Source organism: Marmota flaviventris, chromosome 11, assembly GCF_047511675.1.
Source record: "Marmota flaviventris isolate mMarFla1 chromosome 11, mMarFla1.hap1, whole genome shotgun sequence".
In the NCBI taxonomy this organism is placed as follows: domain Eukaryota; kingdom Metazoa; phylum Chordata; class Mammalia; order Rodentia; family Sciuridae; genus Marmota; species Marmota flaviventris.
The window spans coordinates 76482291-76503664 of record NC_092508.1 but is presented as its reverse complement, the minus strand read 5'-3'; the positions used below and the strand labels follow the sequence as shown (position 1 = coordinate 76503664).

Sequence of the window (21374 nt, the reverse complement as noted above, 5' to 3'; positions counted from 1 at the left end):
TTCTTTTCGGGTATTTTGTCACAGTGATGAACACCTAATGCAACATCTCACCAAGAACACAGATTTACTCAAATTCAATTCTAACAACTCCAGCTCATGTTAGGGATGCTGAAATTTACTAATTCCCAAGATAAATTATTACCATTAGAATTTAGTTTCTTAAAATGATCAAAATATGCTTTCTCATAAAATTTCAGCCGTCATTTCTAATTTTGTTTCTTAAGATGGATGATAAATCTCTGCAAAATTTCTTTAGATTATGTTAGTCACCTTTTAGTCACTATGACAAATATCTGAGATAATCCAGTTATATAGGAAAGAGTTTATTTTGGCCTATACTTTTGGAGATTTCAGTCCATGATCAGTTGGTCCCAGTATATTGGGCCTGTGTTAGCAAATCATGGTGGGAATGTGTGTTAGAGCAATACTGCTATGTCATGGCTTGGAAGTGAAAGAAAAATGAAGGGACTGTAGTCTCACAATTACCTAAAGCTCTTTCACTAGGCTCCACCTCTTCAAGTTTCCACCTTCTACCTATAATGCCACATTGAGAAGTATAAACCCTTATCACATGGAACTTTGGGGAAACTCTAGCAAAGTAAAAACGCCAAGTTTACCAAATGGCAATTTTTTAAATAATTTGAAGTTGTATACCTATATTTTTCCATTTAAAATCTCCCACTTCTTTTTCTATGTATGAGAGAATTTTAAGGCTAATCATCCTCCTGGTACCAATGTCTAAAAGTCCTTAGAAGTATTTATTCTCTTTCATTTTGTTTGACTCATGCTAATCCAAAACTGGGGTAACTTTTCATAAAGAATAACCATCTGGATAGTCAATATTGGATTAATACTAGTAATAACATTGTTGTTTTTTTATAACTATGAACGTCAAGAGAGTAGAAAGTTTGCTAATGGTGTTCTAGTTTTTACCATATTCTTATATCATTTTAGACTTTATATTTTTATGAGATATTATACTTTATAAAAAATTTTCCCATGCATAATATCCCTTACTTATATTTACAGCATTTTGAGGTAAGCTATGTTAAAATATTTGCACATTAATTTATGTACAAATTAAATTCAGTTAGACTAATGCATGGGAACTAAAATATAGGAAAACATTGAAAAAGTCAAGAACAGAATTGTATCCCTTTCACCTTAACCTAACTTAATATTGTTATGATTAGTAAGTTAAAAGGTACATTAGGATCAGCTGGAACTTGGCTTATTATTATATGTTAACATGTATATAGACGTGTGCACATACATATACACATTTAAACATGCATTTTAGAGCAGTTAAGAACTTTCGTGATAACTTGGGAGAAATAGCAAGAATGTTAGCCTGAAGATCGAATACTGAGTTCTCCTAATAAGCAGCCAAGTTCAGAAAATTGTTGTGAATTTCAAGTCATGAAGCACCTATCTACCTTGACATTTAAAATTATGTGTTACCACTCTGAAACTTCTTTTTATACATTTCAAAGTGATTTGAGAATAAATCAAATTGCTATGGGAGGAAAAAAACTATTAAGCTGATGGCCTTTATGAAGATGTAATGACAGCAGATATGTTCAGATATGAAAGCATTTTATTTGATGTGAAAATAAATTTAACTTGGTGTATTTTCAAAAGTTATCTTTTATTTTGAACAATACGATCTCCCTAGTGTTCAACTTCATCTCTTTATAATAAGTGTATTAAAAATATGACTAAGAAGTTTTAAGATAAGGTGTTTTGTATTGCTTTACTATTGTCTTAATAATTCATAATTAGTCTAATATGTTTACACTTGAAAGACAACATGCAACATTAAGCTAATGAATTAAAATAGGATGTTTCTTTTGTGTGGTGTATGGTTTATAAATACGACTGGATGATTACATTATAGAACCAGTTTGTAATTAATACACATCAGAATTTAATCCAACACATGAGTTTCTTCATTCCATTCATTATCTTGTGTTTGTATGTATGTTTGTACCTGTGTATGTCTTACAGCTGTTATTTCAAGAAACCAAGAAGGCCCAGGAGAAATGGGAAAGGCTGTGCTGATTCCTAAAGATGACCAGGAGAAAATGAAAGAGCTGTTCAAAATCAATCAGTTTAACCTTATGGCCAGTGATTTGATTGCCCTTAATAGAAGTCTGCCAGATGTAAGATTGGAAGGGTAAGTTTAAATGTATTACATAGTCTTATGTATTAATAAACCAAGCATTTCAGAATCTCAGAACTTTAGCTAACTTAGATTACATTAATTCTGGAACTAGATGCACTTGACTACTTATCTATTACACATCAGGGACTTACTGTATATCCATATGCTGAGAAATATTGTTTTCTTCTCTGACAAAACAAAATATGTTACTTCCAAAGATACTGCAGAATGTATAGACCTAATAGGTTTCTCTTCATGAGATTTTTTTTTGTTGTTGTTGTTTTGTTTTGTTTTGCTTTACTTTGTCAAATACAGAACAAATATGTTCTTTAATAGATTATTTTCTGGCCTGCATAGAATGCACTCTATACTTTGTTTTGAAAAAAGTCTGTTTTGCTATGTCAGCATAAATATAGCCAATTGCCTGTATCATTATTGATCCTTTAAAATTATTTATTATAGGTTCTAGCAATTTATGCTGCCATTTATAATTGGAATTCTCAATTATTAGCAATGGAGGAAATGTTCACTTGAAAATATTTCTGCATGAAAAATGATGAAAAATTCAACTTTCATGTGATTAAGTATAATCTCTGCTGCAGTTAGTAGAATATATTTTAAATTTATTTAATAAAACTCGGAATATTTAATGTTAGCACATTGCCATTCTAGTACATACTTCTTATAAAACTCCTGGCAGTCACAGATGATATATCTGGGGATTATAGAAAATTTCCAAGCTTACAGATGTACTCTAAGATACACTTCCATGTAAACAGACATTGTTGTTTTAGACACATTGTTTGCTTAATACTAAAATCATAACTGTTGCAAATAATTTTTCATCTATAATGGGATGTATTACATTACTATATCATGATATTACTATCACATTTATTTAATTCAAGTTTTTTTCTTTCTGAATTATTTCACATAAAACCCAATCATTATTAAGATGCTAGTGCTGATTATCAGAAGATTCATTCCTAGCTAAGTGGTACTTTACGTCACTGTATGCTTTTAAAATGTCTCTCTCAAGAAAACCACAAATAAGAAAATGTTACAGACATTTTTGGTCCCCAGCAAATGTTTAAACACTGAATATTAAAATTGTGTATTTAAAGGTCTAAATAATTTAGATATAGTTCTATGCATATGTTTGTATGTAGGTAGCCACATTTGTGTTTTTAAAGATACACTATAATAAGCATATTCTTCAAAATAATTTTGAGAATTGTAGATGCTATGTTTATTATGTTATAATGTTACATTTAGTACATTGTTTCAAATGTCTTGGTATAATGAAATGGATAAATAATATTCTTATATATTCAGGAAAAATTTAAAAATGGTTTCAGATTTTTAAAGAATTCTTTCAACTATCATAATATAAATAAATTAAATTATATGACATATCTCGATTATAAAGGTAAGAACTGATTGATACAGAACTACTTATTATTACTTTATTTAAAGCAAAGTCTCTGTTAAGCATATATTTAAAATATTTTTGGGTAATGGTATTACTTTAAGAATAACTGAGCATGCAATATCACAACAGACACTACAGAAATACAGAAGACAATTAGAAATTATTTTGAAAACCTATATTCCAATAAAATAGAAGATAGTGAAGACATCGATAAATTCCTTAAGTCATATGATTTGCCCAGACTGAGTCAGGAGGATACTCACAACTTAAACAGACCAATAACAATAGATGAAATAGAAGAAGCAATCAAAAGACTTCCAACCAAGAAAAGCCCAGGACCGGATGGGTATACAGCGGAGTTTTACAAAACCTTTAAGGAAGAATTAATACCAATACTTTTCAAGTTATTTCAGGAAATAGAAAAAGAAGGAGCTCTGCCAAATTCATTCTATGAGGCCAACATCACCCTGATTCCGAAACCAGACAAAGACACCTCAAAGAAAGAAAACTACAGACCAATATCTCTGATGAACCTAGATGCAAAAATCCTCAATAAAATTCTGGCGAATCGGATACAAAGGCACATCAAAAAAATTGTGCACCATGATCAAGTAGGATTCATCCCTGGGATGCAAGGATGGTTCAATATACGGAAATCAATAAATGTTATTCACCACATCAATAGACTTAAAAATAAGAACCATATGATCATCTCAATAGACGCAGAAAAAGCATTCGACAAAGTACAGCATCCCTTTATGTTCAAAACATTAGAAAAACTAGGGATAACAGGAACTTACCTCGACATTGTAAAAGCTATCTATGCTAAGCCTCAGGCTAGCATCATTCTCAATGGAGAAAAATTGAAGGCATTCCCCCTAAAATCTGGAACATGACAGGGATGCCCTCTATCACCACTTCTATTCAATATAGTTCTCGAAACACTGGCCAGAGCAATTAGACAGACGAAAGAAATTAAAGGCATAAAAATAGGAAAGGAAGAACTTAAATTATCACTATTTGCGGATGACATGATTCTATACCTAGAAGACCCAAAAGGGTCTACAAAAAAACTACTAGAACTAATAAATGAATTCAGCAAAGTGGCAGGATATAAAATCAACACGCATAAATCAAAGGCATTTCTGTATATCAGCGACAAAACTTCTGAAACGGAAATGAGGAAAAACACTCCATTCACAATATCCTCAAAAAAAATAAAATACTTGGGAATCAACCTAAGAAAAGAGGTGAAAGATTTATATAATGAAAACTACAAAACCCTAAAAAGAGAAGTAGAAGAAGATCTTAGAAGATGGAAAAATATACCCTGTTCATGGATAGGCAGAACTAACATCATCAAAATGGCGATATTACCAAAAGTTCTCTATAGGTTTAATGCAATGCCAATCAAAATCCCAACGGCATTTCTTGTAGAAATGGATAAAGCAATCATGAAATTCATATGGAAAAATAAAAGACCCAGAATAGCAAAAGCAATTCTAAGCAGGAAGTGCGAATCAGGCGGTATAGCGATACCAGACTTAAAACTATATTACAGAGCAATATTAACAAAAACAGCATGGTACTGGTACCAAAACAGGAGGGTGGACCAATGGTACAGAATAGAGGACACAGAGACTAATCCACAAAGCTACAACTATCTTATATTTGATAAAGGAGCTAAAAGCATGCAATGGAGGGAGGATAGCATCTTCAACAAATGGTGCTGGGAAAACTGGAAATCCATATGCAACAAAATGAAACTGAATCCCCTCCTCTTGCCATGCACAAAAGTTAACTCAAAGTGGATCAAGGAGCTAGATATCAAATCAGAGACTCTGCGTCTGATAGAAGAAAAAGTTGGCTCCGATCTACATATTGTAGGGTCGGGCTCCAAATTCCTTAATAGGACACCCATAGCACAAAAGTTGATAACAAAAATCAACAAATGGGACTTACTTAAACTGAAAAGTTTTCTCTCAGCAAGAGAAACAATAAAAGAGGTAAATAGGGAGCCTACATCATGGGAACAAATTTTTACTCCTCACAATTCAGATAGAGCCCTAATATCCAGAGTATACAAAGAACTCAAAAAATTAAACAATAAGAAAACAAATAACCCAATCAACAAATGGGCCAAAGACCTGAACAGACACTTCTCAGAGGAGGACATACAATCAATCAACAAGTACATGAAAAAATGCTCACCATCTCTAGCAGTCAGAGAAATGCAAATCAAAACCACCCTAAGATACCATCTCACTCCAGTAAGATTGGCAGCCATTATGAAGTCAAACAACAACAAGTGCTGGCGAGGATGTGGGGAAAAGGGTACTCTTGTACATTGCTGGTGGGACTGCAAACTGGTGCGGCCAATCTGGAAAGCAGTATGGAGATTCCTGGGAAAGCTGGGAATGGAACCACCATTTGACCCAGCTATTGCCCTTCTTGGACTTTTCCCTGAAGACCTTAAAAGAGCGTACTACAGTGATACTGCTACATCGATGTTCATAGCAGCACAATTCACAATTGCTAGACTGTGGAACCAACCCAGATGCCCTTCAATAGATGAATGGATAAAAAAAATGTGGCATTTATACACCATGGAGTATTATGCAGCACTAAAAAATGACAAAATCATAGAATTTGCAGGGAAATGGATGGCACTAGAGCAGATTATGCTTCGTGAAGCTAGCCAATCCCTAAAAAACAAATGCCAAATGTCTTCTTTGATATAATGAGAGCAACTAAGAACAGAGCAGGGAGGAAGAGCAGGAAGAAAAGATTAATATTAAACAGATACATGAGGTGGGATGGAAAGGAAGAGAAAAGGGAAATTGCATGGTAATGGAGGGAGACCCTCATTGTTATACAAAATTACATATAAGAGGTTGTGAGGGGAATGGGAAAATAAACAAGGAGAGATATGAATTACAGTGGATGGGGTAGAGAGAGAAGATGGGAGGGGAGGGAGGGGGGATGGTAGAGGATAGGAAAGGTAGCAGAATACAACAGTTACTAATAGGGCATTATGTAAAAATGTGGATGTGTAACCGATGTGATTCTGCAATCTGTATTTGGGGTAAAATTGGGAGTTCATAACCAACTTGAATCTAATGTATGAAATATGATATGTCAAGAGCTTTATAATGTTTTGAACAACCAATAAAAAAAAAAAAAGAATAACTGAGCAAGCTGAACAAGGTGGCACATGCCTATAATCCAGTAGTTTAAGAGGTGAAAGGCAGGAGGATTGTAAGTTCAGGGGTAGACTCAGTACTTTAGTGAGGCTTCAAGCAACATAGTAAGATCTTGTCTCAAAATAAAAAATAAAAATAGTTGGGAATTCAGCTCAGTAATAAAATCCTCCCCAGCATCCCCTTTCAATCCCTAGTACCAAAAATAATAATAATTAAAAAAAGAATCAGTAATTAAATGTTTGGGTAATTAAGACTCAAGCTATAGAATAATTCAGCATTTTAAAATGGAGAATTTAAATTGTTTAGTATAAAAAGTATAACATGCATATCTACCCTGGTTATTATTGCTTGAATTCTGAGAGTTTTACCAATATTCTATTAAATAATTTAGTGAAATAGATAATTTTCTATTTTATTTTTTTATATCACAGTGTATGATGTGAGTAAGAACTCACAACTACCATCTAAAATTTTTAGATGAATTATAATATATGAGGTTTCAGGGGACAATTACAAGTTGTTTTGAATGATGCAATTGTACGGCCTGGAACAGTGAATGTTTAAAAAACTTACTATGAATCATATATTCAAACTGTTGTTTAAAACTTGTGGAAATAAAATTTAGCAAGGCCCTAAGCAACTTAGGGAGACCCTGTTTCAAAATACAAAATAAAAAATGCTGGGGATGTGGCCCGGGGGCAGGAAATGTTGTAGAAATAGTTAGTACTCTTTCAAATGAAAACGTATTTTTTTAAAAAAAATTGTATTAGTCACATATAGGTCAAATTTTAGATAGTTATAATTTAAAATGAAAATGTGGGAATGGAATGTGTCTCAGTGGCATTTTCCTTGACTGACATGTATGAGACCTTGGGTTCAAGCCCCAGGACTGCAAGAAAAAAAAAAAAAAAAAAAAAAGATATGGGTACTTTAATTTAATTTACCCAAACTGATGAATGATTTTTACTGCACTGTTCCCTTAAAATGTTTTAACTAAATTCAGAAAGTTTTCCTAACCATTTAATGCTGTTTGGCCTTAATGTCAATATAAAAACTGTTGATACTCTTTTCAGAGGAATAAATCTAAGAAATATTATATGTTTTCAAAGGAAAATAGATATTGTAAAAAAAAATTGATTTTGCAGGCAATTGCAATCAAATAATAGGACAAATTGAAGTTAAGTTCTGGAATGTTGGTCCCTAGGAACATTTAAATCTCAATGCTAATTTACTCAATATATTTGATTTATTTTTATATGTAATACATGTATATTCCTGAATTATTTTTGAGATATAAGATGATAATTATCACAGAAAATTGTTACTTTTATATTTTTATTAAAATTATGGCTGGAAGCCTTTAGTAACCTACTTTCCTGTGGATCTTCTTTGGATTCTTATTGTAATCTGTATATACATGTAAGTAAAATTCTAAACAACTGTAACCAATCTTCTTTCTGTTTTGATCATTCTCCACAAATTAAACAAAAAGAAGTGGAATGTTATAAATTCTGTCTTATTCAGAATGTTGAAAAAAAATACATATTAATTTAATTTTACACTGAGCTTTAGTGATAAGTTAGCATATTTCTCATCAATTATGTGTGTATGGCTTTGTAAATTTATATAGTCGGAATTTTGAAACAAATGGATTTAAATACTTGTGTATAAGAGAGTAAATATATACATGCCATTTTGTTCATTTTTAACCTAAGACATTTTCTTTTTAATATTCATATAGAGTGAGAATGAATCATTAAGCTATGGAAACCTGTTAAGAGATATTAAAAACATAACTTTGAGGACGTGCAGAGAACAAAGTAGGGAGGGATAGTCTCTAAGAAACTTAAATTGAGAAAATTGAATGTACCTTAAGCACTAAAATGTTATAATTTTACTAATACACAGATTTGTTAAGTGCTAATTTCCTGGAAGAGTTAATACTAGAAATATGACAGCTTAGAATATATAAAAATTCATGAAAATACAAACGAAGCTGTGCAAACATTAAATAAATGCATAATTATATATATGCATATATAAATAATTTTATTATGTTTTGAAACTATTATTTGAATTGTATTTACATGAGAGTCAGTAGAAACCATGTTTTTATTTGGTAAGGCATCTTGGCATCCAGGTTTAGTCTATGCCACTGGTTTTTCCTGGAAGTAGAGAAAGCAATCTGATTATCATAAATGTAGTTTTCAGACAAGACTCCTTTCCATCATATGCAAAAGTTATAGAGGAAACAAAAAGCTAAATGTGGAGAGACTTTTTGGAGATACAACACAAATATTTAAGACCTGACTTTATGGCTTAATGTTGCGTGTTGGTCAAGTTATTAATATTTTAATCCCCAGTTCCCTTCCAGTGATTACACAAACCAATTACTCACTCAACCAACCAGCAAATCCCTAATGTTTACCTTACACAGGCTTAGTCTTAAGAACAAAAATATTGTACAAGAGACTGAGACTATTAGAAAGTAGAAAGAAATTATTCACTCTAAAAATTAATTATAATATTATGTGAACACATCTGTAATTGCAAAAATTATGAATAGGGCAGCTCGGAATTCTTAGTGAAATATAAGTGTAAAATATTTTCGACACTCCATAAATATGATATTATTATTCTATGGAATTTTCTTAGGCTCTCTATCTCCTTTTCCTGGATGAAGGAGAACTTTTTGAGCAATCAGCTTCATTCTCTACTTTTTATAATTTTTTTTAGAATAAGAAGTTAATTGTTAAATGGTTATTTATTTTAAAAAGCTGGGGTTGTAGCTCAGCTCAGTACAGTACTTGCCTCCCAAGCATGAGGCCCTGGGTTCAATCCTCAGCACCACATAAAAAATAATAAATAAATACATAATAGAGGTGTCGTGTTCATCTACAACTAAAAAAAAAAAAAGCTAAAGGCAATCAGAACAAAATTTTAAGTTCTTCATATTTACTTGTACTCATACATTTAATGGCATCTCAAGAACTGGTATTGAGTTGTTTGAAGGTTATAACACAGCTGGCATTTAAATATATTTCATCAGGAAAAAAAATGAGGAAATAGAAAATTCATTTCAGCTATTTATATCCCAGACCAAATAACTGCTTCTTGCGTATGCACACTTGCAAGGTGATAAAGCAAAAAAGACTCTAGCAGTCTCCCATTATTAGTGGAAGAAGAGCTGTAGCATACAAATTTTACATAAGTTGTTCTCAAAGGACAAAGAGTTTATTTATACATAAAATAGAAATAAACCAGTATACATTTTCTGTGCTCATTTTCATAAGTGAGATTGTCCATTTATACAGTTGCCTTTCACATAAATTAAAATATGATAAATGTAGCATTGATTGCACAAAGGAGACATAGGAAATGAGAATATTAATTGGATTTCTGATCTCTGTTCCACATCTTTTCTTTTTAATTTGAGAATTAGTATAACTTTCATATGCTCGCAAAAATTTTGTCCATGAAGATAATAATAACTTCTGTAATACTGTGATTTATGTACTCATGTGTCAAATTAATTTCACTACCTAAATTATAAGTGGTATGTAAGAGTTTATGTGTATTTTAATGTGTCTCTGTGTGTAAATATATGAGAAACATGGAGATTTTAGGTATTGCTATGATCTTTGTGGTAATAATACTACTATACTATAACTTCTTTAAAAAAATAGAATAAAACATGCCTAGGTATGTTCTTTGGGAAACATTTGAGTAGTCTGATAGGCAGAAAACATGCTGCATCTGTCCATTTATACTTTAAATACCTTGTCACAGTCTCCTTAAATGTATTAATTTTCTGACACTATTGCTTTGAACTCTTTTAAAATTGTATGTAACGTTAAACTTACTATATCACCTAATTTTAAGTGCACAGTTAAGAATTGTTAAGTGGAAATGAAATCAGAATATACTATCCTTGAATATGCAACTTTAGTATAAAGATCATTTTGAACTGAAGGCAACAGAGAAAAACCAAGCACAAGAAAAGCACTCTGTCCTCATATGTCTGCTTAAAGGAAGGCATACCTTTTCTGTTATGAAGGTGTCCTGCTCTCTCATACCAGTGAGACCGGCAGTCTAACAATAGTGATATGGGGTTAACCCACATACCAGAAATTTAGGAATTGAAATGGGGACCAGTCTTCAAGGCTGTGGAATTAAGGTAACACAACAGGAGGTGGGAGGTTGAGAAGTGAGCTCAGCCTTCTGAGATTATGCTATCAGCAGAAGTACCCACAAGCCAGAGCCAAACATAAGTCTCCTAAAATCAAACCCACTGACACAGGAAAATTGTTTGCCCTGTTCTGAAAGTAATAGGACTCTCCCAGATGAGAAAGAAGGACCTCAAGTAGTGCACAGAATAGTCACTATAGTAACCTGTAGTTACCTTTACTTTATTAGCATAGTAAAACAAACACCCCGAGGTAAAGACAAGATTTTAATGAGAATGTGCATGACATGAAGAGCCATGTTGAAGAAGAGTAGAGTCACAATTAAACCCCACCTCTACATGTGATGACATCAAGTACTGGAATCCTGCCTATCCTGTAGGTGCCATAAAAGCTGGACAGGCTTGTTCTTTGAGCTAGTCTGAGTCTTTTTTTTTTTTTTTTTTATTGGTTGTTCAAAACATTACAAAGCTCATGACATATCATCTTTCATACATTTGATTCAAGTGAGTTATAGTCTGAGTCTTAAAGCTGCAACTTGCTTCTAGCTCAAGCAGAAGTCCCCACATAAAGTCTGCCTGTGTATTCATACTCTCCCTTACTTGTTTCTACTGTCACTATGTCATAAATTCCTATCTCTCTTATCACTATGGTCATGGGGCAGATGAAATGGTACTTTAAATCAAGATGGCCATAGTCATTTCATGCCAGATCCCTAAAAATGTAGATAAGTCCACTGCATTTAGCCATTTCCTTGAGTCTTCACTTCTTTGCTGTGAAGGCCTTTTGAGAAGGCCATGCATTTAGAAACTAATTTCTTAACATCAACTAAAATTTGTATGCTTTTTCCTCTCTTAATCAGTCATAGGTGCCAGTACAGAACCACTCTTAAGAGAATAAAGGAGATTTTTTTCCTTTCAGCAAGTTCATTGTCCACATTATTGTACAGCCTAACTTCAGAATTCCTTTCATCTTGCAAAACAAAAAGTTTATACTCATGAAACAACTCCATGCTTCCCTGACTTGTGATCACCACCATTCTAATTCCTGTCTCTGGATATTTTCCTGTGCAGGTTCACATATAACTTACTCAAATTCCATTTGTCTTTTTATGACTGATTTATTTTACTCAATCATGATGTCCTCATGTTTCATCCATACTGCACAGATGTCAGAATTTCTTAAATTTTTAAGTCTGAATCATATTTAATTTTAGGTATAGAGCACATTTTGTTTATTCCTTCATTGATAGATGGATACTTGTCTTACTTTCACCTTTGGTTTTTGTGAATACTATTGCTATTACTGTGGGTGTACATATGTCTCTTTCAGATTCTGTTTTCAGTTCTTTTAGTTGTATGCCAAGAAGTGGAACTGCTTCATCATACGATAATTCTATTTTTAATTTTTTGAAGAACCACTGTACTTTTTTTATAGTACATAGTATAGTAGTGTAAAATACACTACTTTACATTCCATTATACAAGAGTTCTACCAACATGGTTTATTTGATTTTATTTTATTTGCAGATGTGAGATAGAAACTTTTTATGACTTTGATTTTTTTTTTTTGTTTTCATTTTCCTGATTAGTGATATTAAATTTTTTTCACAATTTTTCTCATTTGTATATTTTCTTTGGAGAAATGCCTATGCAAGTCATTTCCCCATTTTTAAACATTTTGTTTGTTTGTTTGTCACAGAGTTGTAGATGATCTTTATACATTCTGGATATTAACCCCTACTGAATGTACATTTGCAAACACATGCCTCCATTCTGTAGGTTGCCTTTTCAGTCTCTCATGGCTTTTTTTTTTTTTTTTGGGGGGGGGTGTTTATTTACTGTCTTCTCTTTTCTATTTATAGATCTTTTATAATTTTATATTTTCACCATTTATCAAAATCTAATTTGATGCACATGAAAACCAAGAGATACAGTTCTCTACTACCAAATGGACTATGTAAAATCTAATACTTGGCAGTATGAATTTAGAAGTGGGTAGCTTTATGTGAGCTACTTGAAACAAGACTTATAAGATGGCAGATTATGGAATCAGGCTAAGACAAAAGGGAAATCAATCTCTGGGCTGTAAGAAAAGAAAAGAAGAGTAAACCACTTCCACCTCAAACAGGGTCAATGAAAGTTTTGTTAATATGCATGATAGGTAAACATGGGCAAATATTCTGGTCATTATTTCATTTATATTCTTAAGAATGCATTATACAGGTTTATAAAATAACTTTATTGTTTATTTTATAAATTCTGAGAAAGCAGATATTTTAATGCTCATTCTCAATCTACCATGGAAATCATATTTTATTAATATTTTTTGATTTAAGACTAAAATAACTTTTGTATTTACCCATAATTACAGATGTTAAGTTTGTTTATAAGTCTATTACTTTTGATTTTGATTTTGTTTGTTTGTTTGGGGGTGCCAGGAGTTGAACTCAAGGACACTCAACCACTTGAGCCATATCTGTAGCCCTATTTTGTATTTTGTTTAGAGACAGGGTCTCACTGAGTTGCTTAGCACCACATTTTTGCTGAGGCTGGCTTTGAACTCGCGATCCTCCTGTCTCAGCCTCCTAAGCCACTGGTATTATATATGTGCACTTCTGGGCCTGGCTAATAGTTTGATTCCTGTATTTTATTCTATATTGTTTGTGGCAGACATATGCATCTATTTAATCCTCATTAAAAGTTAGAGCTCATATCATTTAAGTGGTTTTTTTTAAAGGAATTTTTAAATGAGAAGAAGGGAAAGAAAAGTTTTAAGATGTAGAAAGTTTAGATAATTGATGAATAGAGATAGGTGCCACAGTTTAGATAGAAAGCATCTGAGAACATGGAAGGAAACAATAGTGTAGAGGGTTGTAATTAGCCATGCCACTTGCAGAAGGATGATGAGTATTATCAACTATGCCTGTTTACACAGATCATGGTAGGTAACCAGGTGGTTTTAGAACAGGAATGTAGCATGATGGAAATGGTATTTAGCAAGAAATAATCCTGCAGTATTATATACAAGATATTATAGATAGAAGAGGCCTAAATGCAATAAGACACTCTATTGGTATTGTATTCACATAGATGGGATTAGGTGAGGAATCTGTCAAGACAGTAGCCTTAGAAACAGAGCAAATGTTAAAATGGAGAAAAAGGATGAACACCAAATTCAAGATGGTTTCAAAAGGATGGGCATGTGGCTGAATTTTTTTTTAATTTTTTATTTGTTTTAATTAGTTACACATGACAATACAATGACCTTGACCTATCATACATTTGAATCACATGACTGAATTTTTAAAGCTTATTTTTATGTGTGTTTTAAACCTGAAAGAGGTAGGGAAATGGGAAGAGAAATGTTTTAGTCAACTTATTTATTGCTGTGACCAAAAGGCCAGACAAGAACAATTAAAGGAAGAAAATTTTATTTTGGTGCTCAGTTTCAGATGTTTCAGTCCAACTCTGTTGCTCTGGGCTGGAGGTGCTCATGAGCACCTATCTGCTCATGGTAGAAAAGTGTGGCAAAGGAAAGCAGCTCAGGATTTGGAACCAGGAAGCAGAGAGAGTAACCACTCCCCTCACCATGGACACAATATATACCTAAAGGCATGCCCCTAATGACCCATCTACTCTAGCCACACCCTAGCTGCCTACAGTTATCACCCAATTAGTTCCTATTAGTGGATTAATGCACTGATTAACTTAAAACTCTCATAACCCAATCATTTGACCACTAAACTTTCTTGCATTGTTTTATACATGAGGTTTTCAGGGACACTCTATCTAATATCTAAACCATAACAAGAACTATAAGTGATGATGGTTCTAAGTATATTTTAAAATCATATTCCAGAATTAGTGACCATTTGGATACAAAGGTAAATAGGAGTAAAAATATGACTCCAATGTTCAAATTTGAATGACTAGATTTGTGATAATATGTGTGTTTGTTTGTGTATGTGTATGAAACAATCATACATACACCTACAGACACACATTAATACCACTTAAATATGGGTAGTGGATTTCATTTCACATATGAATACTTAAGATATATAAAACATGATAGAAACTATTATTATTATCTTTATAGGCCAACTTTTTCTCAGCATATGAAAATTACAGTGATTCAATAACTAAAAAGTAAACAGATCAAAAGAGTCAATGAATATTATAATTTTCTATTTTCTCTTTGTGAATTCAGTGGTACTACATAGAGTAACATAGTTCTGCAAAGCATAAGTTTAAACAATTTTAAGATTCTAATATTTATAAGATTGATCTTTTGAAAATTAGTCTTTGTGGTAAAACATGGACTTTTTTTTTATTCACCGCATGAAAAACATGTCATCTACAAACAAAAGATTGACTCTTAACAGACATTTGCAGATTGACTCAATTTAAAAAAGCAGATAGTTCTATTATTAGAAAAACCCTATGTGCAAGGGATATTTGTTCTGTATTAAATTCTTCCTCATTTTTTATTGCCATGGACAGATGTTTTCTATGCACATGTCAGTGTCTTAAGGGAAGACTAAATTGTTCTAATGCCAACTTACAATGTTATTTTACTCAGGAAGAATTTATTTCATGGTTAAATACTTTAACCCATGGTAGTAAACCACAGTTTTATTGACTTGGGAGATGTTGGCATATGTCAAGAAATTCTTATTGTATATCATAATTAATATTCTCATAAGCTTGCAATATCTCCCTGTAGAAGCCAGTATACTTTCTGAATGGTAATTACTGTGTAAATGAGAAAATTTGTGTTTAGTATTTGAATTTTAAAATTTGTTATTTTAATATTACTATGCAATTTTGTTGCATTAAAACGTATAGAAAACAATGCCAAAGAAGAAATGAATTTCATTTTGCACATTCTAAGTTGAAAGACATGGTATATAGATAATGGTCATAATTTTAGAATAAAAATGTATGTGTACAAATATATATTCTACTATATTTATGGAATCTTGATTTATTTTTCCTCTAAGGAAAGGCATTCATTTTATTCCTTTTATACTTTCTTTCTTTGTGAATGATTTCAAATATATCTATAGATGGAGACATTTTCAATCAAAAGTCAAAGGAAGCTGCCTGAGATAGTTAATTTTCTAAGATGGTGTTTTATCTTCAAATCCAAATGGACAGATCCAATATAATTTTTCATTGAATACTATGTAAGATGATTTTAAATTTTATAATATAAATTAAGTAATATTAAATTTTATAGTCAACCAGTGACTTTTTTCTGGACCAACATATTGTGAGAAATTTAAAAACAAGACTAGTAAATAGTTCCTATCCTTAATGAGCTCATAGAGCAGAGAGATTACGGAGAGATTATATACCATATTAAATTAAAAATATGAGTTAATAAGTTATATGATAATATTAATATAGGTAGAAGTCAATATTTAACTCAACTTTTACTATGAATTGAACATGTATTGAGTGGGTTAGTTGCATTTACTCATTTAATTTCCAATTTAAAAAGTCCATGATGTGTATCTTATGTTTTGTTCAATTTGTTTTATTGATTAGGAAACATACTCAGAGAGTTTAAGAGACTTCTCTAAGATTATGACTCTGACATTTGAATCCAGGCAGTATAATTCAAACTATGAGTTTCAACCACTAAAGAAGATTCTTGAATATAAAAGAGTAAAACTCAACATAGAGATTTACATTAGTATGGGCTTCATAGGAAAGATGAATCATGGGTTAGCTCTTGAATAATGAGTGGTACGTATATAGATACAAGAGATAACATAGAGACTCCAAGTGCGAAGAAGAACATGAAAAGATTCACAAAATAGAATGACTCTGTACTGTGTTGAAAAGACTGTACTAACATAATTGTGAGCTCACTAGGGATTATTCATGGCATTATGGTGACTTCTCTTAATTTTTAAAGATTATACTTAAGCAGGCCTTAACACTGTCCATCAGTCAGATATTTTCCTTATCCATTCTCTTTTCCACTTTGCAAATTATCATTTCATAATTTCAGCATTCCCCTCCTTTCTGTTACCCTTTTTCCAATCCTCATTTTCTTTTTTTTTTTTAAAGTTAACTAAGCAGAAACAGCTCAAAGCAAAATGCAAACTGAAAGTACATATGCTTGCTAATGCATAAGCCAAGATACATTCTTCTATTCTAATTGTAGCTACGTAATATTTTGTTTCTTTTTTTTCTCTTTTTTTTTATTGGTTGTTCAAAACATTATAAAGCTATTGACATATCATATTTCATAATTCAAGTTGGTTATGAACTCCCAATTTTACCCCAAATACAGATTGCAGAATCACATCAGTTACACATCCACATTTTTACATAATGCCCTATTAGTAACTGTTGTATTCTGCTACCTTTCCTATCCTCTACTATCCCCACTCCCTCCCCTCCCATCTTCTCTCTCTACCCCATCCACTGTAATTCATTTCTCTCCTTGTTTATTTTCCCATTCCCCTCACAACCTCTTATATGTAATTTTGTATAACAATGAGGGACTCCCTCCATTACCATGCAATTTCCCTTTTCTCTCCCTTTCCATCCCACCTCATGTATCTGTTTAATGTTAATCTTTTCTTCCTGCTCTTCCTCCCTGCTCTGTTCTTAGTTGCTATCATTATATCAAAGAAGACATTTGGTATTTGTTTTTTAGGGATTGGCTAGCTTCACTAAGCATAATCTGCTCTAGTGCCATCCATTTCCCTGCAAATTCTATGATTTTGTCATTTTTTAGTGCTGCGTAATACTCCATGGTGTATAAATGCCACATTTTTTTTATCCATTCATCTATTGAAGGGCATCTGGGTTGGTTCCACAGTCTAGCAATTGTGAATTGTGCTGCTATGAACATCGATGTAGCGGTATCCCTGTAGTACACTCTTTTAAGGTCTTCAGGGAATAGTCCAAGAAGGGCAATAGCTGGGTCAAATGGTGGTTCCATTCCCAGCTTTCCCAGGAATCTCCATACTGCTTTCCAGATTGGCCGCACCAGTTTGCAGTCCCACCAGCAATCCTCATTTTCATTCATTGAGAAAAACGGAAATAAATAGAAGAAAACTCCCATTTCTCTTACCATCACATTTATTTCCCTCACTGAAATTTGTAACTTTATATTATGTTTTTTTGAATGACTTCATTTTTATGAATGACTTGCCCATGCTTTTAATTATACCCAGCCCACCCTCTAGGTGCCATCCTCTCTTAACTCCTCTAGTGTGTTGTGTCAAAAATGCTGCCCACCTACACAGGATGTTTATTCTGCTTTAAAAAAAATAACATATAAAACATTTTTAGACACATTTCATAGATATTACCATTTTTTTTTCTTTTTTTGTTCAAAAATTCTTGAAATAATTGGCTCTGCTCAGTGTCTTGGTCCTCTTCTTCTCATCATTTTGTTTTAACACCAATGCAATTGACTTTTATACCCATAATATCAGCAAAGTTACTCTTATCAAGGTCGCTAATGATTTCTGTGTTGCTGTGTTCCATGATTGGTTCTCAGTCCTCCTATTTCTTATCAACATAATTTGACACAGTCGTTTACTACCTCCATTTTTTTTTCTTATTAAGATTTTTTTTTTTTAGTTTTTGATGAACCTTTATTTGAATTTATTTATTTATATGCAGTACTGAGAATAAAACCTGTGCCTCACACATGCTAGGCAATCACTCAACCACTGAGCTGCAACTCCAGCCCTCTTACCTCCCTTTTGAAATAATTTTTTTCCCTTGGTTTCAAGTAACTTCAGTGTTCTGATTTTCCCCTACCTCTCTTCTCACTATTTCTCTTTATTATTTGCCAGTGCTTTTCTTCACATTAATCCCTACATGTAGGTATGGCCCAAGAGGAAGGCTTCACACTGGCCTACAGTTTGTTGGTACTCAACTCTTTTGGTAGTTTCATATAGTTCCTCTTTGCAGTATCATCTTAGTATTCAATGCAGTCCTCTCTGCTGACCTCCAGAATTGTATTACTAAGAACATTCTTCATGTCTTCACTTGAACATCTTACACTTATCTGACCTGTATCATATCTGAAACACTGCAACGATGGTCCCTAAATAACCTCCTTTTTTCTTCAAGTTCATCATCTTAGGAAACAGCATCTCCTTTCTTCCAGTTACTCAGGTAAAACCTTGGGATCTAATTTGACCACTCTCTTTCTCTTAAACCCAAATGTGACTCATCAAATAATTCAAAATATGAGCTCATCTCCTCTGCTACCATTTTAGACCAAGCTACCAATATTTTTCACCTGAATGTGCAATATAAACTACTAAGTCATTTTTGTTTGTTTGTTTTGTTTTATCTGTTTTTTTATTTCCTTTATCCTTGGCACCACTCATCTCCAATCAGCCCAACAATCAGAGTTATCCTGTTAATATAAACTCACTCTGAGCTCTGAGTCTGTCTGTGCTTATTTCTCATGATGCAGGCACAGATACACACTGGAACATACCCAGAGACTTTCAATTTCAGGAGTTTTGTACTTTCCTTTTCCCTCTGCTTTGATTGTTTGTTTCTTAAATATTCACATGGTTCCCTTATCTTCAAGCTCTTTACTGAATGTCATCTTCTCTCTGAAGTACTTCCTGGCCACATTATATAAAATTACACCATCACCATGATATCTTACTCTCTGCTGAATTTTTCTTCTTTATGCCATTGACTACCTACTTTAGTGCATATTTTAATTAGTTGTCTTCTTCATTATCTGTTTCCCCCTAGGACACAAGCTCATTGAATAGATGTCCTCCTATTCTTTATTCACTGCTGTGTCCCCAGTTCTTAGAAGAGTTGCTGCTGAGTGATGGGAACTGAATAAATATTTGTTGAATGAATTTTTAAATTAATGAATGATGATATGTATTTTGATATAGAGGATGTGACAGGCAGAAAGCTTGACTTTGAATTTTTGCAATTAAAAGGGAGATTTTTATAGGTTTGCGGAGGGATACTGACTAGTTGAAAGAAGTGTAGGTTTGTATTAGGATAATTTGGCATTTTTATCATCTTGTTTTTTAAATAAGACAGCTTAGCCTTGAGCAGAATAATAATTTAAATAAACAGAAATTTCAAACAGTGTAATATTAGGAATTACACCAATACACTTTATATAAGATAGGAGAAAAATTTAAGTAGTTGAAATTTAGTGAAGAGGGGACTAACAGTTTTTTAAAATTAAAGTTTGAGTACTTTCCTTTGTACCTTACATTTATTGATTAACTACTAAATGTCAGTCACAATGTGAAGTGTTTATAAATCCTCTACCCTTAGTTCTCCTGGTCACTTCTCAAATTCAACTTAAAAAGTAAATGACACTATTCACCCTTTGCAACCAAAGAACTTGAGGAGAGACAAGATGTTTTACTTTAGGCTGAACTATTGGAAATGGGGTCTTCCACAATTTCTTCTAAATTTGCTGCCAGAATTTTTACCAGGCTTTGGATGAGTTATCTGCAGTTTTCTGGACATTTTTAGCGATTAGAAAAGTCTCATTTTCAGAGAATAAATGGTCAGCCTAGTTTTTGGCTAATATTAGTCAACCATAATATTCCCCAGTGTAGCATGCCTCCACATTTTCATTTTTTAGTGAGGAACATTTGTGTGACTTCTTCACTGTATGATTTCCAACCTAAACCAATGACTCCCAGCTGACTTTCTTCAATGTCCTTCCCAAGTTTCTGCCTCTGGAAACAGCACAAAAGGACTTGCTACTGGGCTGTCTTGCTCAGGAGACAGCCTTGTAACATAAGCCCCACTGAAAGACCTTAACTCCAGCTACCTCATACCATGTCTACTTGCACTTAGGAACTCATGGCTCCTTGTGCCACCAAAATTTGGAAATGTACTTCTACCATCACTAAAGTAGGTGAGTTTCCCCACCAAGTACTTAAACAGTTTCTTCTAGTATGCTTCATGCCTTACATATCTCCAAACACAAACTTAGTCCTGGCATTGAGACCTATCCGTGGCTTTCCCACATACACCACACTACACAACACACACACACACACACACACACACACACACCAAAAAGTTGTGGTATTTTCCTATTGTAGTCTGTTATATCCCAATATTTCTCTGCATAATTTCAGGTTATAATTACACAGCCTCTAAATATCTATTGAAAAGTAAGATTTTAATCACTTAAAAGCTACTACAACCATTGAGCAAAGATCTTTTGGGATCCCTATCACTTGGATGGAAGGGCGAGAAGCACCTTCCTTCCTTGTCTCAGAAGTATGGCATGCTTCCACACGCCCAATGCATTTGAATCCCCTAATTATGCTGAACTCTTCTTCACATTTGAATCTCCCCATAGAGGCTGCAGGTGGGTGATAGAGATTCATAGTTAAATAT

The 21374-nt window shown here is 32.9% G+C and overlaps 1 protein-coding gene across 2 annotated transcripts in view; it reads left to right on the top strand.

The window, feature by feature from the left end:
* The window catches only part of Galnt13 (polypeptide N-acetylgalactosaminyltransferase 13), a 472574-nt gene that overhangs the window by 159006 nt on the left and 292194 nt on the right, over window positions 1–21374 (top strand). For both annotated transcript variants that reach the window (XM_071619398.1, XM_071619397.1), the window contains exon 2: window positions 2008–2176. In XM_071619398.1, coding sequence (XP_071475499.1) covers window positions 2008–2176 — 169 coding nt within the window. The remainder of the gene's footprint in view (window positions 1–2007; window positions 2177–21374) is intronic.